This window comes from Vipera berus (assembly GCF_964194415.1).
Source record: "Vipera berus genome assembly, chromosome: 9".
In the NCBI taxonomy this organism is placed as follows: Eukaryota; Metazoa; Chordata; class Lepidosauria; order Squamata; family Viperidae; genus Vipera; species Vipera berus.
The window spans coordinates 23,922,496-23,937,671 of record NC_138212.1 but is presented as its reverse complement, the minus strand read 5'-3'; the positions used below and the strand labels follow the sequence as shown (position 1 = coordinate 23,937,671).

Genomic DNA, 15,176 nt, shown 5'->3' with positions numbered 1-15,176 from the left:
ATGCATGCAGCAAAACATGTCAGAATAATCTTAGGCTGCTCACAGCATTACAGGGAGCTCTTCTGGGGTTCCTCTGCCTGGTGCAGAGAGAGTTTCCATGCCAGCATTCTCATAATGGGAAGCAACAGGCATTTTGAATGAGGTGGTGGATTAATACAGGGCTTTTCAACAGGTGGTACAGGTACCACCTGTGGTACATTGGCACCTGGCAGGTGGTACACGACCATCCTACAAAAGTAGCGGGGGAGGGGAATGGTAGCACCACACAAGCCTGAGCGAGAGATGGCTGGAGCTGCAGGGCTGTCAAGGCTGAGCGGAAGCACCAGGATCAGCGCCAGGATCCAGCTGGAGCTCTGCGCTGATCCTGGCACATATGAGCCCAGAAGAAGCACCGATCATCTGGAATGTTGCAGCATCTCCAGGGCCTTGTGATTTACATTCAGATGCTTGGCAACAGATTCATATTTATGACGGTCACAGTGTCCCAGGGTCATGTGAAGTGACCAAAATCTGCTGCAACCACCCAGCAGGGGGGGGAATAAAAACCAAACACCCCCCCACACACCCTCACTGCCAATCGTCAACAGAAATGCTCACAACAATGAAAACCTCGGACAGGAGGAAGAGCGCCACTAGGCAGGCAGGCAGGTGTCTTGCTTGGCTGTGGCTTGGGGGCACTTTTTTCAGTGCCATTGTAACTTCGAACAGTCACTAAGCGAACTGTTGTAAGTCAAGGACTACCTGTACTTCATCACTTTTTTCCTCTTTTTTTGGGTCATCAAGTTTTTGACACCTTGCTAGGCGACGTGGTACTTGGATGTTGCCATATCCTAAAAATGGTACAGTGGATGAAAAGGTTGAAAAGCCCTGGATTAATAGACAACCCCAGAAATGAACAGCCAAGAAAATCATTTAGAATGATTTCATTTTACTAAAAAAAAGTGTTAAGGGGCAGCACAAAAATTCTCACTACTATTTTTGTTTTCAAATGGGAGCCATTCAGAGTAGTTAACTCTCTTTCTCCTGCGCATCTGGCGGAAGAAAAAGGCAACCTCTTGAATCTGGGATCCTGAGCCTGCTTGTGCCTAAGCAGTGTTTACACACTGATTAAATACTTGGACCCTTGTTAATGGCCTTTCATGTTGACAGTTTGGAAACGGCGTGCCTTTGCAGTGGTTTTTTCAGTAAGATAAAAATAATGCATAAGTGATTCTACTACCTTAAAGGGACAACTTTGGCAATTTTAAGTATGGCTGGTTGGGGAATTCTGGGACTTGAAGTCCAGACATCTTAAAGTTGCAAAAGTTGAGAAACAGTGAGCCAGCTAGTTTATAGCAGCATGAATGGATGTGAGTTGTGCTCCAGCTGCGAAGGACACAGCCTTTGTGTCTTTTCCAAAATATTACGCTACCATGTCATTATGTCTGCCTCCTTGTGATTTTGCTCAGGTGCCGTGCTCCCTGCTGGTGGTAGTTCAACAGGCAGTGTAAATGGATATCACACCTGCAAAGGTGAGGCAATTCAGCTAACTGTGCATACTTCTGGAACTCTGTGTCTTTATGTTGCTGCGGTTAGGCCTATCGATAACAATTTTGCTCAAAGCAAAGAGAGTCCGTTGCTTTGAGCCTTTCAGTTTCTTTCTGTATGAATTGGGCCATATGGACGGAGTAAAACTGGAAGGTTCTTTCCCGCTCATTCCCAAGCCTTCCTGTTGCTCATCTCAGGTTATTTCAAACGTTTTAACTGAGTGCAAATCATAGGTGCATCCAGAATGTAAAGCTTTCTTACGGCTCTCTAAGCAAAATTGGCAGCAGACAAAGCAACTGCTGATTCTTGGGAAGGGAATAGTTTAAAAGCTGCACCCCTGTCCTAGAGAAATTCTGAAGTCTCCCTTCTTCCATCATCTCTTTTCTTAAGAAGAGGGGAGCCTGAGTGTGCAAATAAGGTCTTTCACCTGAATCGCCCTTTGAGGTTGTTCATGCACATTGTTTATCACACTGAACGTATGTAGACTCTTATACCTTCCTCTGTTACATTGAGGCCTTATATTTATAACCGTAAGCAAATCAATTAATTTCTCTAATTCCAGTTGGGTTCTTTTTCTGCCTTAGATCTGACGGAGATCCAGTGTGACATGTCAGATGTGAACCTGCAGTACACAGCGCTGGGTGCTGCTTTGCGGGGGCGCCTTGAGCAGCTCTCGGCCATGCTGGAGAAGATGAGGGAAGCCCAGGAGGAGGTGAAGTCGGTGCTGACGTGGCTGGAGGAGAAGGAGCAGGCTTTGGAAGTCCTGGAGGCTTCCTCTTCACCTACAAGATCGGAAACAATGAGAGCTCAGGCGGAGCATAACAAGGTCTTATTTTCACGTATCAATAAAATCCTGTTCCTTGCTTTTTTAAGACCGTCCATAATAATATTGTTCAGCAAAGCATATGGCAAATTTCTTTTGTAGTCTTTCCCCAGGAGAACGATTCTCTGTTTGAGGCTGATCTGAAGCATCAAACTCAGTTAATAAACCCCTTTTCATGCCTCCCACAAAAATGTAATGTAGTTATTCAAGTGGTTGAAATGCCATTTTAAAGAGATTTTGTTGTACTTGTGGGTTCTCTGTAATATATTCTGGCGTTACTATTGCAAATGCTGCTTGGGGAGGGTTCCTTCAAAGAGCAGCCTAAATCCCTTTCAAATACTGACAGGTCAATCGTTCTGAACTGGGCCCTCCTTCCAGATGCTCAGGCTTTCAATCCAGTGAAGGGCCAGACTCAAAGTGTGCAGAGCATGGGTGCCTTCCAAGTTCTGTGTGCAAGTGCCCTTTTTGTGGATTCATGGGCCCCCTCGACTTTTGGGCACCACTTTTTTCCAGCCCAAGTAAGAAGCACAATAAATGCCTTGAGATTTGCATTTTACCCACTGAGACTCCTCCAACTTCTCATCTGAGTAGCTGATACTTATGATTTGGAGAAGCTTTAAGGCTGCCTTTTCACAAAGCCCAAAATAGGCTGAAACCACCGGTCCTCGCCACTTTGATCGCATCCTCCCTCTTCCAGCAGCAGCCTCTGCTGCCCTCAGAGGGAGGAAGAAATCAGGCTTCTCCAGGAAAACCTTTCCTGCCTTTAACTCACTCTCAATCCCCCCACCCCCACCCTCTGACACCCTCCTCCTTCTCCTTTCTAAATAGGCATTTCTGGGTGATTTGGAGCAGAATGCTGTGAAGGTCCAGGTAGCCAAGGAATCGCTCTCTGGACTGCTGGAGAAATACCCTGACTCTCCAGAAGCAAGAAACTGGAAGAGGATGTTGGAAGACTTAAGTACGTGGCCCGGGAATCTTGGAGAAACTCTGCAGGGGCTAATTAAAAATTCAGAACATTCCTCCTCTGGCTGCCTTTCATTGTGTAAACCAGGGGGAGAGGGACAGCCTCAGGAGCAAAATGGGAAGCACACAATAAGAACATGCTTCTGTGAAATGACTGTTATGGAGCAAATATACCACACTAATGATATCGGTATCTTTATATGTCTTCTGTTTTGAACATGGTATATATGCTCCATAACATTTTTGGTAGCAGCTTATTCACCTTCAGCCGAGGTGGGCAGCATATAAGTTTTACGTAATAAATATTCCCCAAATTAAACCAAACATAACTGTAATAGTAATAATAATGTGTTGGTTTTTTTAATCTTGCAAGTTCCCCCAATCATCTTGTCCCGTGAGGTCTTGGAGATGAGCTTGTTGAAATACCACAAGATTTGGTGCAGGGGGAAAGCCCACTGAGGTTCCAGAAAAAGGCTCAGTGACAGCCTGGGAAATGAATAAATTCCAATTTATCAGGAACATTGCCTGCATGGTAGCCCTTGTTGCTAATGAGCATGTCCTTCCACACGCAGACAGTTATAAGAGTCGAATCTCCTAGAAGGTAGCAACGGACATGGTGCTGCAGAGCAGGCTGGATCTTGCAGAATGGATGTCTTCTCTGTACACAAGCAGGAAAGAGTCCTCAATGTGGAGAGAGAAGGGCTCTTGGGCAGTGAATTTTGGTGTGTGAAAAGGAAACAAGAAGCAAGGATGGCTATATAGGTGTGCCTATTTTCATCTGCGAAATGTGCGTGTAAGATGAGTCTATGTAAGTGAGGACAAAGAACTTTGATGTAAATATTGGTTTAGGCAGGATCTATTCTTGTTTTCCACGGCTTGGCTCCTCTTTAGCCAGTGGCTGTTGTAAAAAGATCTGTGCAAGATATATTTCACTTTTGCATTATGTTGCCAATATCCCCAACCATGGTGGTTTCGATGTTCAGATTCCAGGTGGGCACATGCCAAGCAGGTGACAGAGGAACGCCAGCAGAAGCTAGAAAAATCAGCCAATGAACTGGCAAGTTTTCAGGAAGCGGAAAGCCAGCTGAGGCCCTGGCTGATGGAGAAGGAGCTTATGATGAGTGTGCTGGGACCACTGTCCATTGATCCTAATATGCTGAATGCCCAAAAACAGCAGGTTCAGGTGAGTCTTGGGTTTCTGCCTTTTGGTGAGTCTTGGACCGAGTGCAGAGAAGTCAGTGTGGATGGAGCTGGGGGCTGAAGAGGCCGAATGGCCTTTCACAGTTTGCTTGATCAAAAAACCTCCAATTTCACTTCAAGCCCTCACGTGCTCATTTACAAATGTTTGGTTTATTTAACATCTTGCTCATATTTAATTTCTCTCCCTCTTTTTCTGGAGTAATAAATCATATTGCTAAGAAATCGGTAGCCAATCAGCCAAGGCGGGGGGGGGGAGTCTTCTTGATACTCTTTCTGCCACTTGTTTATATGTTCCGGAGTAGCAGCAGGACAAATGAGGCAGAGGACTGGAATGCCTTAGAAATGCCATCATCCTCCCTAGCATTTTTGAAAAACTGAGATGTATTAAAAGCTCAGCCCCTGCAGTTTTTGTGCAACACTTCCAGAAACTCCATGTTCGGGTGCTTTAGAGTTGCCAAATGTGCTATTAACTCTGTTGTCAGCCAGTTTAAACTCCTACTTTTTATGACTAACTTGTTTGGCTCTTAATTGATTTGTTAGTGTTATACAAGTTTTACACCTCATTAAATGTTCCTTCTGAATGAACATGAAGATGATATAGTTAATTGATGATATAAATATTGCCACTTGTTGCTTCGACCCTGAAGGTTCTTGGAAGAAGATGTTCCTTGGACCTGTTATGGCAGGGCAGTTTGGCTCTCAAGAGTGCTCTTCCTCCGCATGTCGCTTCCCATTCCACCCAGTCCTGGTCCATGTGGCTGGAGTTGCTTCTTTGGTCACGGTAGTTGGAAAGGAGGAGGTTGCAGTTCAACACATTGTGAAAGAGATATTGAGTGATTTCTAGGGCATCATAATTGTCCATACCCTAACAGCAGTACACAATCAAGGAAGCAATATTCACACAGAATGTCTATAATAAGATCTAAGATGGTGCCTGGAATGGCTGCGGCTGCATTGGCTCTTGAAGGCAAATAGTTTTGGGAGGGATAGTAAGGGCTATAGGCCACATGATCAGGAAATTTTAATGTGTTTGAGCAACATGGTGGAACTAAGGTAACATATGACATACGACCGACAATCTTTGCTGGCATGGGCTGTTTCCAGAGGAGGCAGAGGAGGAGAGGACCTGGAGCTTATGGAGCAAAGGAACTGGATAAGGCTGTCGGCAGGCCCAGAGGAAGAGAGAGAGGCTTTTGGAGGAGTTGGTGGCGGCGGCAGCGTGCTCCAGGGGCGAAAAGAAGCAAGGCCTCTTTAGGAAAAGGTGGAAGAGTCAGGATCAGAAAAAGGAAAGAAGGCGAGGTTGTCAGAATACAAGCGAATTTGAGGGCTAATCCACATGGAGCCCCATTTCCATCTGTCCTGTTTGCCATCGTTCACTCCCTAGAGACTAAAATGGACAATGTGAAATTTGAGCGGGCCACGAACAAGGAGTATATATCGGAGGTGGTGACCCTTTGAGAGCTGTATGCAACGAAATTTCATTTTGATGTATGCCAATTGGTGTACATTCAAAGTGACAATAAAGTTATCATTATCATTATCATTAATGAGGATGAATACTAGAAAAAATGGGATTCATTTATGGAATCTTAGAAGTTAGAGAAATAGACTCCAGTCGTCACTTATTATTCATTACACTAAGATGAGATCTCTGTGAATTATGGGTCTTAATGATTCCCTAATGGTGGGACTGATGTGACATTAGAGAGATAAGGCTGAAATGTCTGTGCTCCTCACGTGCCACATTTTGAAAACCTTCCTTTTCCTTCCCAGACTCCAAGTATATTTCCTTACCCACATTTCATAAAGCAAAAGCGCAGCCTAGAGTGTTTTTCAGAATCCTTTGCAATGTGTGGAAGTTCATTTTCATGTTAATCCATATAAAGATGAATCCCCAAGGGCAGAATACTTGAAAACCACTAATTTATTTTACAGAAAAAGGCATCTTAATTATTTTAGTGGAATTTGGGAAGGCAGTGCGTTGGTGGCTGACTTTATGGGTTTCTGAATTCTTAAAATGGTGACTTCCACTATAGTGAAGCTAATAGCAACCATCCTTTCCTTCCTTCTTCATCTTTACCTTTTGTTTTAATTGAATCACCCTAGTCTGTCACATACATATTTGTGTTGCAGTTCATGCTGAAGGAATTTGAAGCTCGGAAGCACCAGTATGACCAGCTGAATGATGCAGCCCGGGGAATCCCCACTGGCCCTGGTGAAAAGTCTCCATCCCACAGCCGTGTGCAGGAGGAGCTCCAGGCTATCAACAGGAAGTGGACCAAGCTTATGGAACATCTCAACTCTCGTTCCAGTCAAATCGACCAGGCTGTAGTCAAGAGCACCCAGTTCCAAGAGCTGCTCCAGGGATTGTCTGAGAAAGTGAAAGCTGCTGGACAGCGCCTGAGCACCCAGCCTGCCATCAGCACCCAGCCAGAGGCTGTGAAGCAGCAGCTGGAGGAAACCAGTGAAATCCGGTCTGAGCTGGAGCAGCTGGAAGAGGAGATCACAGAGGCTCAAGCCCTGTGCGAGCAGCTCTCGGTTCTCATGGGAGAGCAGTACCTTAAAGATGAACTCAGGAAGCGCCTGGAAACTGTCGCCTTGCCTCTCAAAGGGCTGGAGGATTTAGCAGGTATAACGTACACAGATTCTGAAGGGAACGGTACCATTTAATTGAGAAGCAGATTCAAAGTGTAGGGAGATGGCAGTGTGCAGTTGGGCCCAGTAGCCTCTAATGTGCCCATTTAGGTGGCATTAAAATCAGCAGGGTCATTAGCAAATGCCAAGCCATTGTGAATGCTCTCCTGTTAATGCCGTAAATATGGTACCCAAACACTCCCATGTGCGTGATGGTCCAGGAGAAAATGCTGGTCCTTCTGTTCCTGTAGTCTCACCAAGAAAGGAAACCACACACGTCAAAGCCAAACTCCATTATGGCTCAGTGTGCTGTAAATACCCAGCTAGAGAGGGAAAGAGAGAAAATTCTCACTTCTCCAGGATTGCTCACCCACACAATGAGTAATGTTACATCTCCCCAAAGACAGTGTAAGGGACTGGTACAATGTGTCCTAAAATTCCCATAGTGGAAAGGATCTCCATTTTCAAACTCAGAAAAATGTTTTTTAAATCTACAATAATTAGAATTAAAAATAATTATATATGAGTGTCCAGCAGAAAAAGGAAGAAGACAATTGGGCGTAAGTCCTTTATGTTTACGCAAAAAAAAATACAGAGTGGCAGCCAATCCCATCTCATTTCACATGCTTCTATTTCCTAGAGTAGCTTGCTTCAAATGTGTGTATTTTTTCCCCCCTGGGACAAGTTCAAAGATTGGTATTTGCATTTGTGAAGTACATTTTCAGCCCTGCATCCCTTCCCATATCTAGGTGACCGGCTGAATCGTTTGCAGACGGCGCTCGCCAGCTCCCAGCAGTTCCAGCAGATGTTTGATGAGCTCCATGCTTGGCTAGAAGACAGACTGAAGCAGCAGGCACAGAGTGGGCCAATCTCAGCCAAGCTGGAGAGGCTGCAGTTTCAGATTCAGGAGCAGGAAGAATCCCAAAAGAGCCTGAACCAACACAGTGGCTCCTATGAAATGATCGTGGCCGAGGAGGAATCTCTGCTTCTCTCAGTTCGTCCTGGGGAAGAGAAGGCAACTTTGCAAAGCCAGGTGGTTAGCCTGAAAACCAACTGGGAGGAGCTGAGCAAACAAATTGCCAGCCGGCACTCCAGACTTAAGGACTGCTTGCAGAAGGCCCAGAAATATCAGCGCCATGTGGAAGACCTTTGCCCTTGGGTGGAGGATTGTAGGTCAAAGATGTTAGAGTTAGAAGTCACGCTGGATCCAGTGCAACTGGAAGCTGCTCTTCTGAGGTCAAAGGCCATGTTGAGTGATGTAGCAAAGCGAGGCTCCCTTCTAGAGATGCTGAACAGTGCTGCTGACGTCCTCATCGATGCATCAGAAATGGATGAAGATGACATTAGAGATGAGAAAGCAGAGATCAACCAGAATATGGATGCTATAACAGAAGAGCTCCAAGCCAAGACTGAGTCCCTTGAAGAGATGTCTCAAAGGCTTAAGGAGTTCCAAGAAAGTTATAGGAATATTGAAAAGAAACTGGAAGGGACAAAGCACCAGCTGGAGATCTATGAAGCTCTTGGCCCTCAGGCCTGCAGCAGTAAAAATTTGGAAAAACTGAGAGCTCAACAGGAGGCTCTTCAGGCCTTGGAAGCCCAAGTGGATTACCTCGGGAACTTCACTCAGGGTCTCGTGGAAGATTCTCCACGTGGATCAGACTCTTCCCACCTCTTACGCCAAGCTGGAATTGTCCAGCAAGATTTCAAGGGGGTGAAACAAAAAGTCAATGAATGTTGTAAAATCATGGAAAGCAAGCTTGAAGGAATAGGACTGTTTAATAATCATGTTCGGGAAATGTTTTCTCAACTGACTGACCTAGATGATGAGTTGGATAGCATGGTCCCTGTTGGGAGGGACATGGACAGCCTCCAGTCCCAAGCAGATGACGCCCATGAATTTCTGGGCAAACTTCAACGGTTAAGATTGGATATCCAAGCTTCTGAAGAGAAATGTAGACAGATGCTGGACGATGAAGGGAGTCCTGATCTCATAGGGCTGAAACGTGAACTAGAGTCCTTAAATAAGCAATGCGTCAAATTGACTGAAAGGGGGAAAAGCCGCCTGGAGCAGGTGGACACCACGCTCGCTCGTGTCCAAGACTTTTACAACAAACTGAAGGAGCTAAATTACATGACCACTGCAGCAGAAGAGGGTGAAGCGCTGCAGTGGGTGGTTGGGACTGAGGTGGACGTGATCAACCAGCAGCTGGCAGATTTCAAGGTAAGAGCCTTTCCATCCCAAAGATGTTTCTTCTCCATACTGAATCCAGTCCTGATTGTGTGTGTGTAACTTTTCTGAGTTGTGTATCGTCTTCTTGGAATTTACCAGGATACATCAGTGGCTGGAAGGTAAAGTAGGGCAGAAAAAAATTACCGTAGCTTGTGCCTTTGACCAGGAATGAATTTGCCTTTTAAATCGGTATCCACTTGGGTAGTTTTAGGAAAATTGTCCACTCAAGGTGCATTTGTTTAGAATACTTGTGTTTGTGTATTTGTGTACTTGTTTGTGTACACATTGTGTACACACTTGTTTGTTTAGACATTAAGTTTGATATTTGACCCATCCTATGTAATAGAAGGAAAACAGCTAAACGTTTTGGTGAAAAATAGTTACACCAATACACGTTTTAAGAGAGGCAAGACAGCCCTCACTTTAGGATGCTGTAAATTGTGTTCCTGCTTAGTACAGGATTGGACCTGATGGCTTCAGTTAATCCTTCCAACTCTTGGATTCTATGATTTGAGTCAGATTCTGGTCCAGATTTTGGAGGTCTTTCTAGCTCCATACAAGGAACCTTGGGATACAACGGTGCTAGTTTTTCCTCGGAACTGTTGTACAGGCAAACCTTTCGTCCTCAGCTGATTTAGAATAGAATAGAGCTGGAAGGGATCTTGGAGGTCTTCTAGTCCAGCTCCCTGCTCAAGCAGGAGAACCTACACCGTCTCAGACAGGTGAATGTCCAGTCTCCTCTTAAAAACCTCCAGTGATGGAGCGCCCACGATTTCTGGAGGGAAGCTGTTCCACTGGTTAATTGTCCTCACTGTCAGGAAGTTTGTCCTCAGTTCCAGGATGTTTCTCTCTTTGATCAGTTTCAAACCGTTGTTTCTCGTCCTTCCCTCTGGGGCTTTGGAGAACCACCTGACCCCCTCTGCATTGTGGCAGCCCCTCAGATACTGGATCACTGCTATCATGTCTCCCCTATTTCTTCTTTTCTTTAGACTATCCAAACTCAAGTCCCATAGCCGTTCTTCCTATGTTTTGGTCTCCAGGCCTTTGATCATCTTAGTTGCTCTTTGATTTTTTTCCAAACTCTCAACATCTTTTTGTGATATGGTGACCAAAACTGGCTGCAATATTCCAGGTGTGGTCTTACTAGGGTTTTATAAAGTGGTAATAATACTTCTTTGCGTCTGTTTATACAACCCAGGATTGTATTAGCTTTTTTGGTTGCTGCTGCACACTGCTGGCTCATAGTCAAGCTATTGTCCACTAGGACTCCAAGGTCCCTCTCACAGTTGCTGTTTTTGAGCCAGGTCTCGACTAATCTGTACTTTAATCCTTTGGTTTTTCCTACTTAAATGTAAAACTTTGCTTTTCTCCACATTAAAACTCATTTTGTTGGATAGGGCCCATTGTTCTAGTTTGTCAAGATCTTGGCTACTCCTGTCAGTTTGGTGTCATCTGCAAATTTGATGAGTTCAATTCTCTCATCTAAGTCCTTGATGAAGATATTGAAGAATACTGGGCCTAAAAGAGAAGCTTGTGGTACCCCACTGCTTACGTCTCTCCCCGATTTCATTCTGAGGAAATGCAAGGGAGGTGAGATGCTGGGCCTCTTTTAGTAATAACCACCTTGGATTCTCCATGCAAATCAAGTACAGCAATCTCCTCAGGTACTGAGCACAATTCACCGCCCTGAGTCCTTCGGGAGAAGGGCGGTATACAAATAAAATTAATAATAATAATAATTTACATACCCATCCCAAATAAATGTAACAGTGTCATTTCAGGAAATCCACTCCTCAAAGTTTGGTGTGAAAATGGTAGAATATTGTATGAGAACCCAAGACTTTGGGTAGATTTTGAGGTTCTTATTTTTATTTATTTTTATTTTAATTCCATTTATATCCCGCCCTTCTCCGAAGACTCAGGGCGGCTTACAAGCTTAGCAGTAGCCTTCATTCTATGTATATGCCTGCTTATTAGGGCTTTCACACAAACCCCAAGCGGCATTATTACAAAGTCAGCTTAATTGCCCCCAACAATCTGGGTCCTCATTTTACCTACCTCGGAAGGATGGAAGGCTGAGTCAACCTTGAGCCTGGTGGGATGCGAACCTGCACTGATTGCAGGCAGCTGGTGTCACTTCCCTGGAGTATCTAAATATCTCATGCAGGAATGTTGAGTTCATGAAATTTGGGGCACTGGGAAGAATTTTGAATGTAGATGTTCTTCATTTGCTATTGGGGAATATTATGAGCTCTAATCTGAGCTCTTTCTCAAAACTGCATCACTTTCAGGATGCAGGTTTTTCAAAGATTGATAAGTAGAGAAAAGATCTGTAGGATTTTGGTGGATAACAAGTAAGTGTTCAGTTATTTGCAAATCATATGATTAATTGTTTTGTAATTCTGCAGTTAAGCAAATCTGCCATATTGAAATGTTGTTCTTGTGAATGGATAGTAATTGGTTACCGTGAGTATATTTTAAGTACTTAGGTTGACATAGCCTTGGAAGAATCAAGGTTCAAAGGATAGAGCCAAGGACTCCCTTAATGGGACAGGAAAGTCCAGTTGGAAAAATCCCTCCGAGGATAGCGGCTCAGACAGACAGAAGCAGCTCAGGGAAGGAAGCAGCGAAGCAGGAGCCTCCATTGGACCCGTGTGTGGTCAGGTTGAGGGACTTCTTTCTCGCGCTTCAGCTGACGCTTGGCTGGAGCTGAAGGGAGGTTGAGACAATGGGAGGAACAAATGTGGGTTGAATGTGCACCTCAGAGGGTTCATTGAGTGGAAATCCTGAGCAGGGCTGAGCGTTTTCATGATTTCGGTTGGGAGGAGCTCAGACGGGCGAAGGCAGGGTCATGGCTTGCGAAGCTTAGGCTGTTGTGGTGTTAAATCCAGATTCCTCTGTTGCTCTTTTAAAGGGAAACTTATGTGGGTTTGAACAAGCCAGGGTGAAGGCACATTGGTTTCTGGTTCCACTGAGCCTCTTCTGCGGGAGCTGCAGGGAGAATTGCCTATTGTAGAAGAAGGTGTTAAGAAGGGGGGAACAGGCTGTCTTGGAGGCAAATTGCAGTTTTTCCAGAACTATCAAAATAGTGACATTCTCTCTGCACTTGGCGACGGAGCAGGTGCTGGGTGGGCGGGCGAAGTAATGGCCAGGCTCCCAGGATCTTCCTCCAGGCCCTCGGCTGCTCAGTTTTTCCAATCCTGCAGAGAATCCCTGTATTTATTCCAGCTCGTGGAGCCCTGTTTTCTCTGATCACGTGGGGCCCCCACACCATCCACACAGGTTGCAACCCCACCAATACCAGCCAGAAATGCTTGGTGGAGGAAGCGACAATCATTTCCCGTTTGAGAGCTTGTCTTTCTAACAACAGCCATCTTTGTTGCAAAAGCAAGAAGGAAGGTCCTGTTTGAAAGCCATTCGGCAACTACCCTGACCCCAATCCAAGCCCCCTCCTCCTCAAGGCTGTTCAGTTGCCATCCTGTGCCAGCTTTGTCTCAAAGTTGAAGAAACAACGGCCAGTAGCCAGGAGGGGGAGGCAGCTTTCTGCAGGTGGCTTCATTTAGCCAGAAGGCTGACAAACACCTGCCTGCTCTTGGCAGAACAATGGACTCCTTGAGTGGAGGCAGACATGGGGCAGGAGGAAGGAAGGGTGGACTCAGGGCTTCCTCCCCTCACCTGCCCATCCCCCAGGCAGGCTCTGGGGCGGGTGGAGGAGATTTTTCTGAATGGTTCCTGCACTCTTCACATTTCTGTAAAAAAATAAGGCTGCGTGTGCTAATGCAAAGGCTGTTGACAGAGAGGACCAAAGTGGGATCTTTCCTAAGGCTGGCCCTTTCACACAAAACTTCTGCCCTTCTGCTTTTCCTTCTCCCTCTCCCTTCCCCCCTCCCCTTCCGGTTACATATTCCCAATACTTTTTTATAAAAAAATAGAAGGATAAATTTCCACAAGAACCCTAAGAGACAACCTGAGGAGATAAGAGGAGTTGTGACTGTGACCCACAGAAGCTTCTGCAGTGATTTCCCCTATCAAAAGCCCACATTGTGTCCCACAAAATCTCTCTTCCTGTGTTTCCCCAGAGGTGGAACTGCACAGTTCTATTTGCCATCCATATTCTTGGATCCGCCGTACGACTCCTGAGTAATTTATGGAACCCTACTGTGCTTGGCTTTCAGATAACGGTGTTCCTTATAATCTCCCTGTTTTTTCCATTTATCTGCCTTGTTTTTATTATTTATAAAGCTTTTGTTAAGTATTTGAATACTTAAATGACCAGGTTTAAATTTTCAAGGCCTATCCTTCCACCAGCCGTTTTAGCCTCCTTTCAGCCTGTTGTCCCTTTCGGAATCTTGGAAATAATTGCTTGAACCTAGATACGCTTTGTCCAGCTGGATGCAATCCTGTGAACTTTCTAACATTTCTTTCCTCCTTTTTAGCCCATTCCTATGTTAACTTTCATATTGCTATTATTGCCTTTGGGAAAAGTATTCCACTGATTTCTTGAGACAGCCCTTCCAGTCTCCAAAAGGGAGCCCTGAAGCCTTTTGGCAGCTGCAGTGTGTCTGTCTGCTCTTAGAAAGTGACTCAACAAGTTTGTCTGGAAAGACCTTTTGAATAACAATTCCTTTTGTTTATGCAGTGCCTTTTGAAAAAAAAGATGTAGTGTGATTCCATCCCTTCAATGACCGTGATGCAATGGAAGTCACCTTTAGGAATGAGAAGTTGACTTTATACATTTGGGCCGTGAAATACTGCATTATCTGCTGTGATCATGGTCTTGGTGTGAGGGCCCAGATTGGGTTCATTCATTGATTCCTTTCCAGTCCATGCACAGGAGAGTTCTTGGCTATATGTTGGGACCCTAACCCTGATTCTCAGTCCACGTCTTCATGTCCCTGCTTCGCTCTGTGATATCTCTCTGGACGCTGATTGATGTGCTACCCAAAGAGACTAAACTCGTGGGAAATATACCCAGGGGGAGGGCCTTCTCAGTGGGTGCGCCTGCCCTCTGGAACCAGCTGCCCGTGGAGCTGAGGACTGCCCCCGACCTCCGTTCATTCCGCCGGGACCTGAAGACCTGGCTCTTCAAGCTCTCTGGCCCAGGCTGAGAATTTTAATTTTAATTTTAATTGGGGGCTTTTACCTTTTCAGGGACTGTTGTAATTTTTTTAATCGTTTTTAACTTTTGTATTTCTTGTTTTAATTACCCTGTAAACCGCCCTGAGTCCTTCGGGAAAGGGCGGTATACAAATCTAATTAAATAAATAAATAAATAAATAAATAGCGGAGGAACGAGCTTCTTGGGAAGGCTCTGATTGGCTGCTTCGGAAGTTGGCCTCTTCCTGGGTGGTACCCATAATTTTAGAGCACTCCTCTTCGTTATTGCCACGTATCAAAGCCACTTTTTTTCCTTTTGCCTTTCCTAAATCCTTGGGCGAAGGAAGTGACAAACTCAGTTTCGAAGTGGGGATTTCGTGCTTTTTTCTATCTGTTAACAATAATAAAGTAGCAAATTGCCTAGGAAATCTAGGACAGGTGCAAGGACATTCTTCTCTGAATAACATCTAATGAAGGTGGGGTTTGCCACAGGAAATGGTGGCTTTGTAAGAAAGGAAAACAGATCGTGGTTGGCCACAGGGCACCAAGGATAGGCAGGGCCACAGCATCCGTGACCAGCTACGGACTTCAAAGAGGGTCTCCTCATTCTGCTGTGGAAGGCAAGCAGCCAAGCTAGATTGCTCTGGCCCAGCTGGGGTTTCTGTCGCTGGGTTCTTTTCTCTTTCCCGAGAAATGGTAATT

At 45.2% G+C, this 15,176-nt stretch overlaps 1 protein-coding gene across 1 annotated transcript in view; it reads left to right on the top strand.

The window, feature by feature from the left end:
* MACF1 (microtubule actin crosslinking factor 1) overlaps positions 1-15,176 on the top strand; it is a 296,242-nt gene that overhangs the window by 195,406 nt on the left and 85,660 nt on the right. Inside the window, exons 51-56 of the mRNA XM_081335334.1 lie at positions 1,449-1,511; positions 2,112-2,353; positions 3,179-3,308; positions 4,297-4,496; positions 6,647-7,142; positions 7,897-9,368. Coding sequence (XP_081191460.1) covers positions 1,449-1,511; positions 2,112-2,353; positions 3,179-3,308; positions 4,297-4,496; positions 6,647-7,142; positions 7,897-9,368 — 2,603 coding nt within the window. The remainder of the gene's footprint in view (positions 1-1,448; positions 1,512-2,111; positions 2,354-3,178; positions 3,309-4,296; positions 4,497-6,646; positions 7,143-7,896; positions 9,369-15,176) is intronic.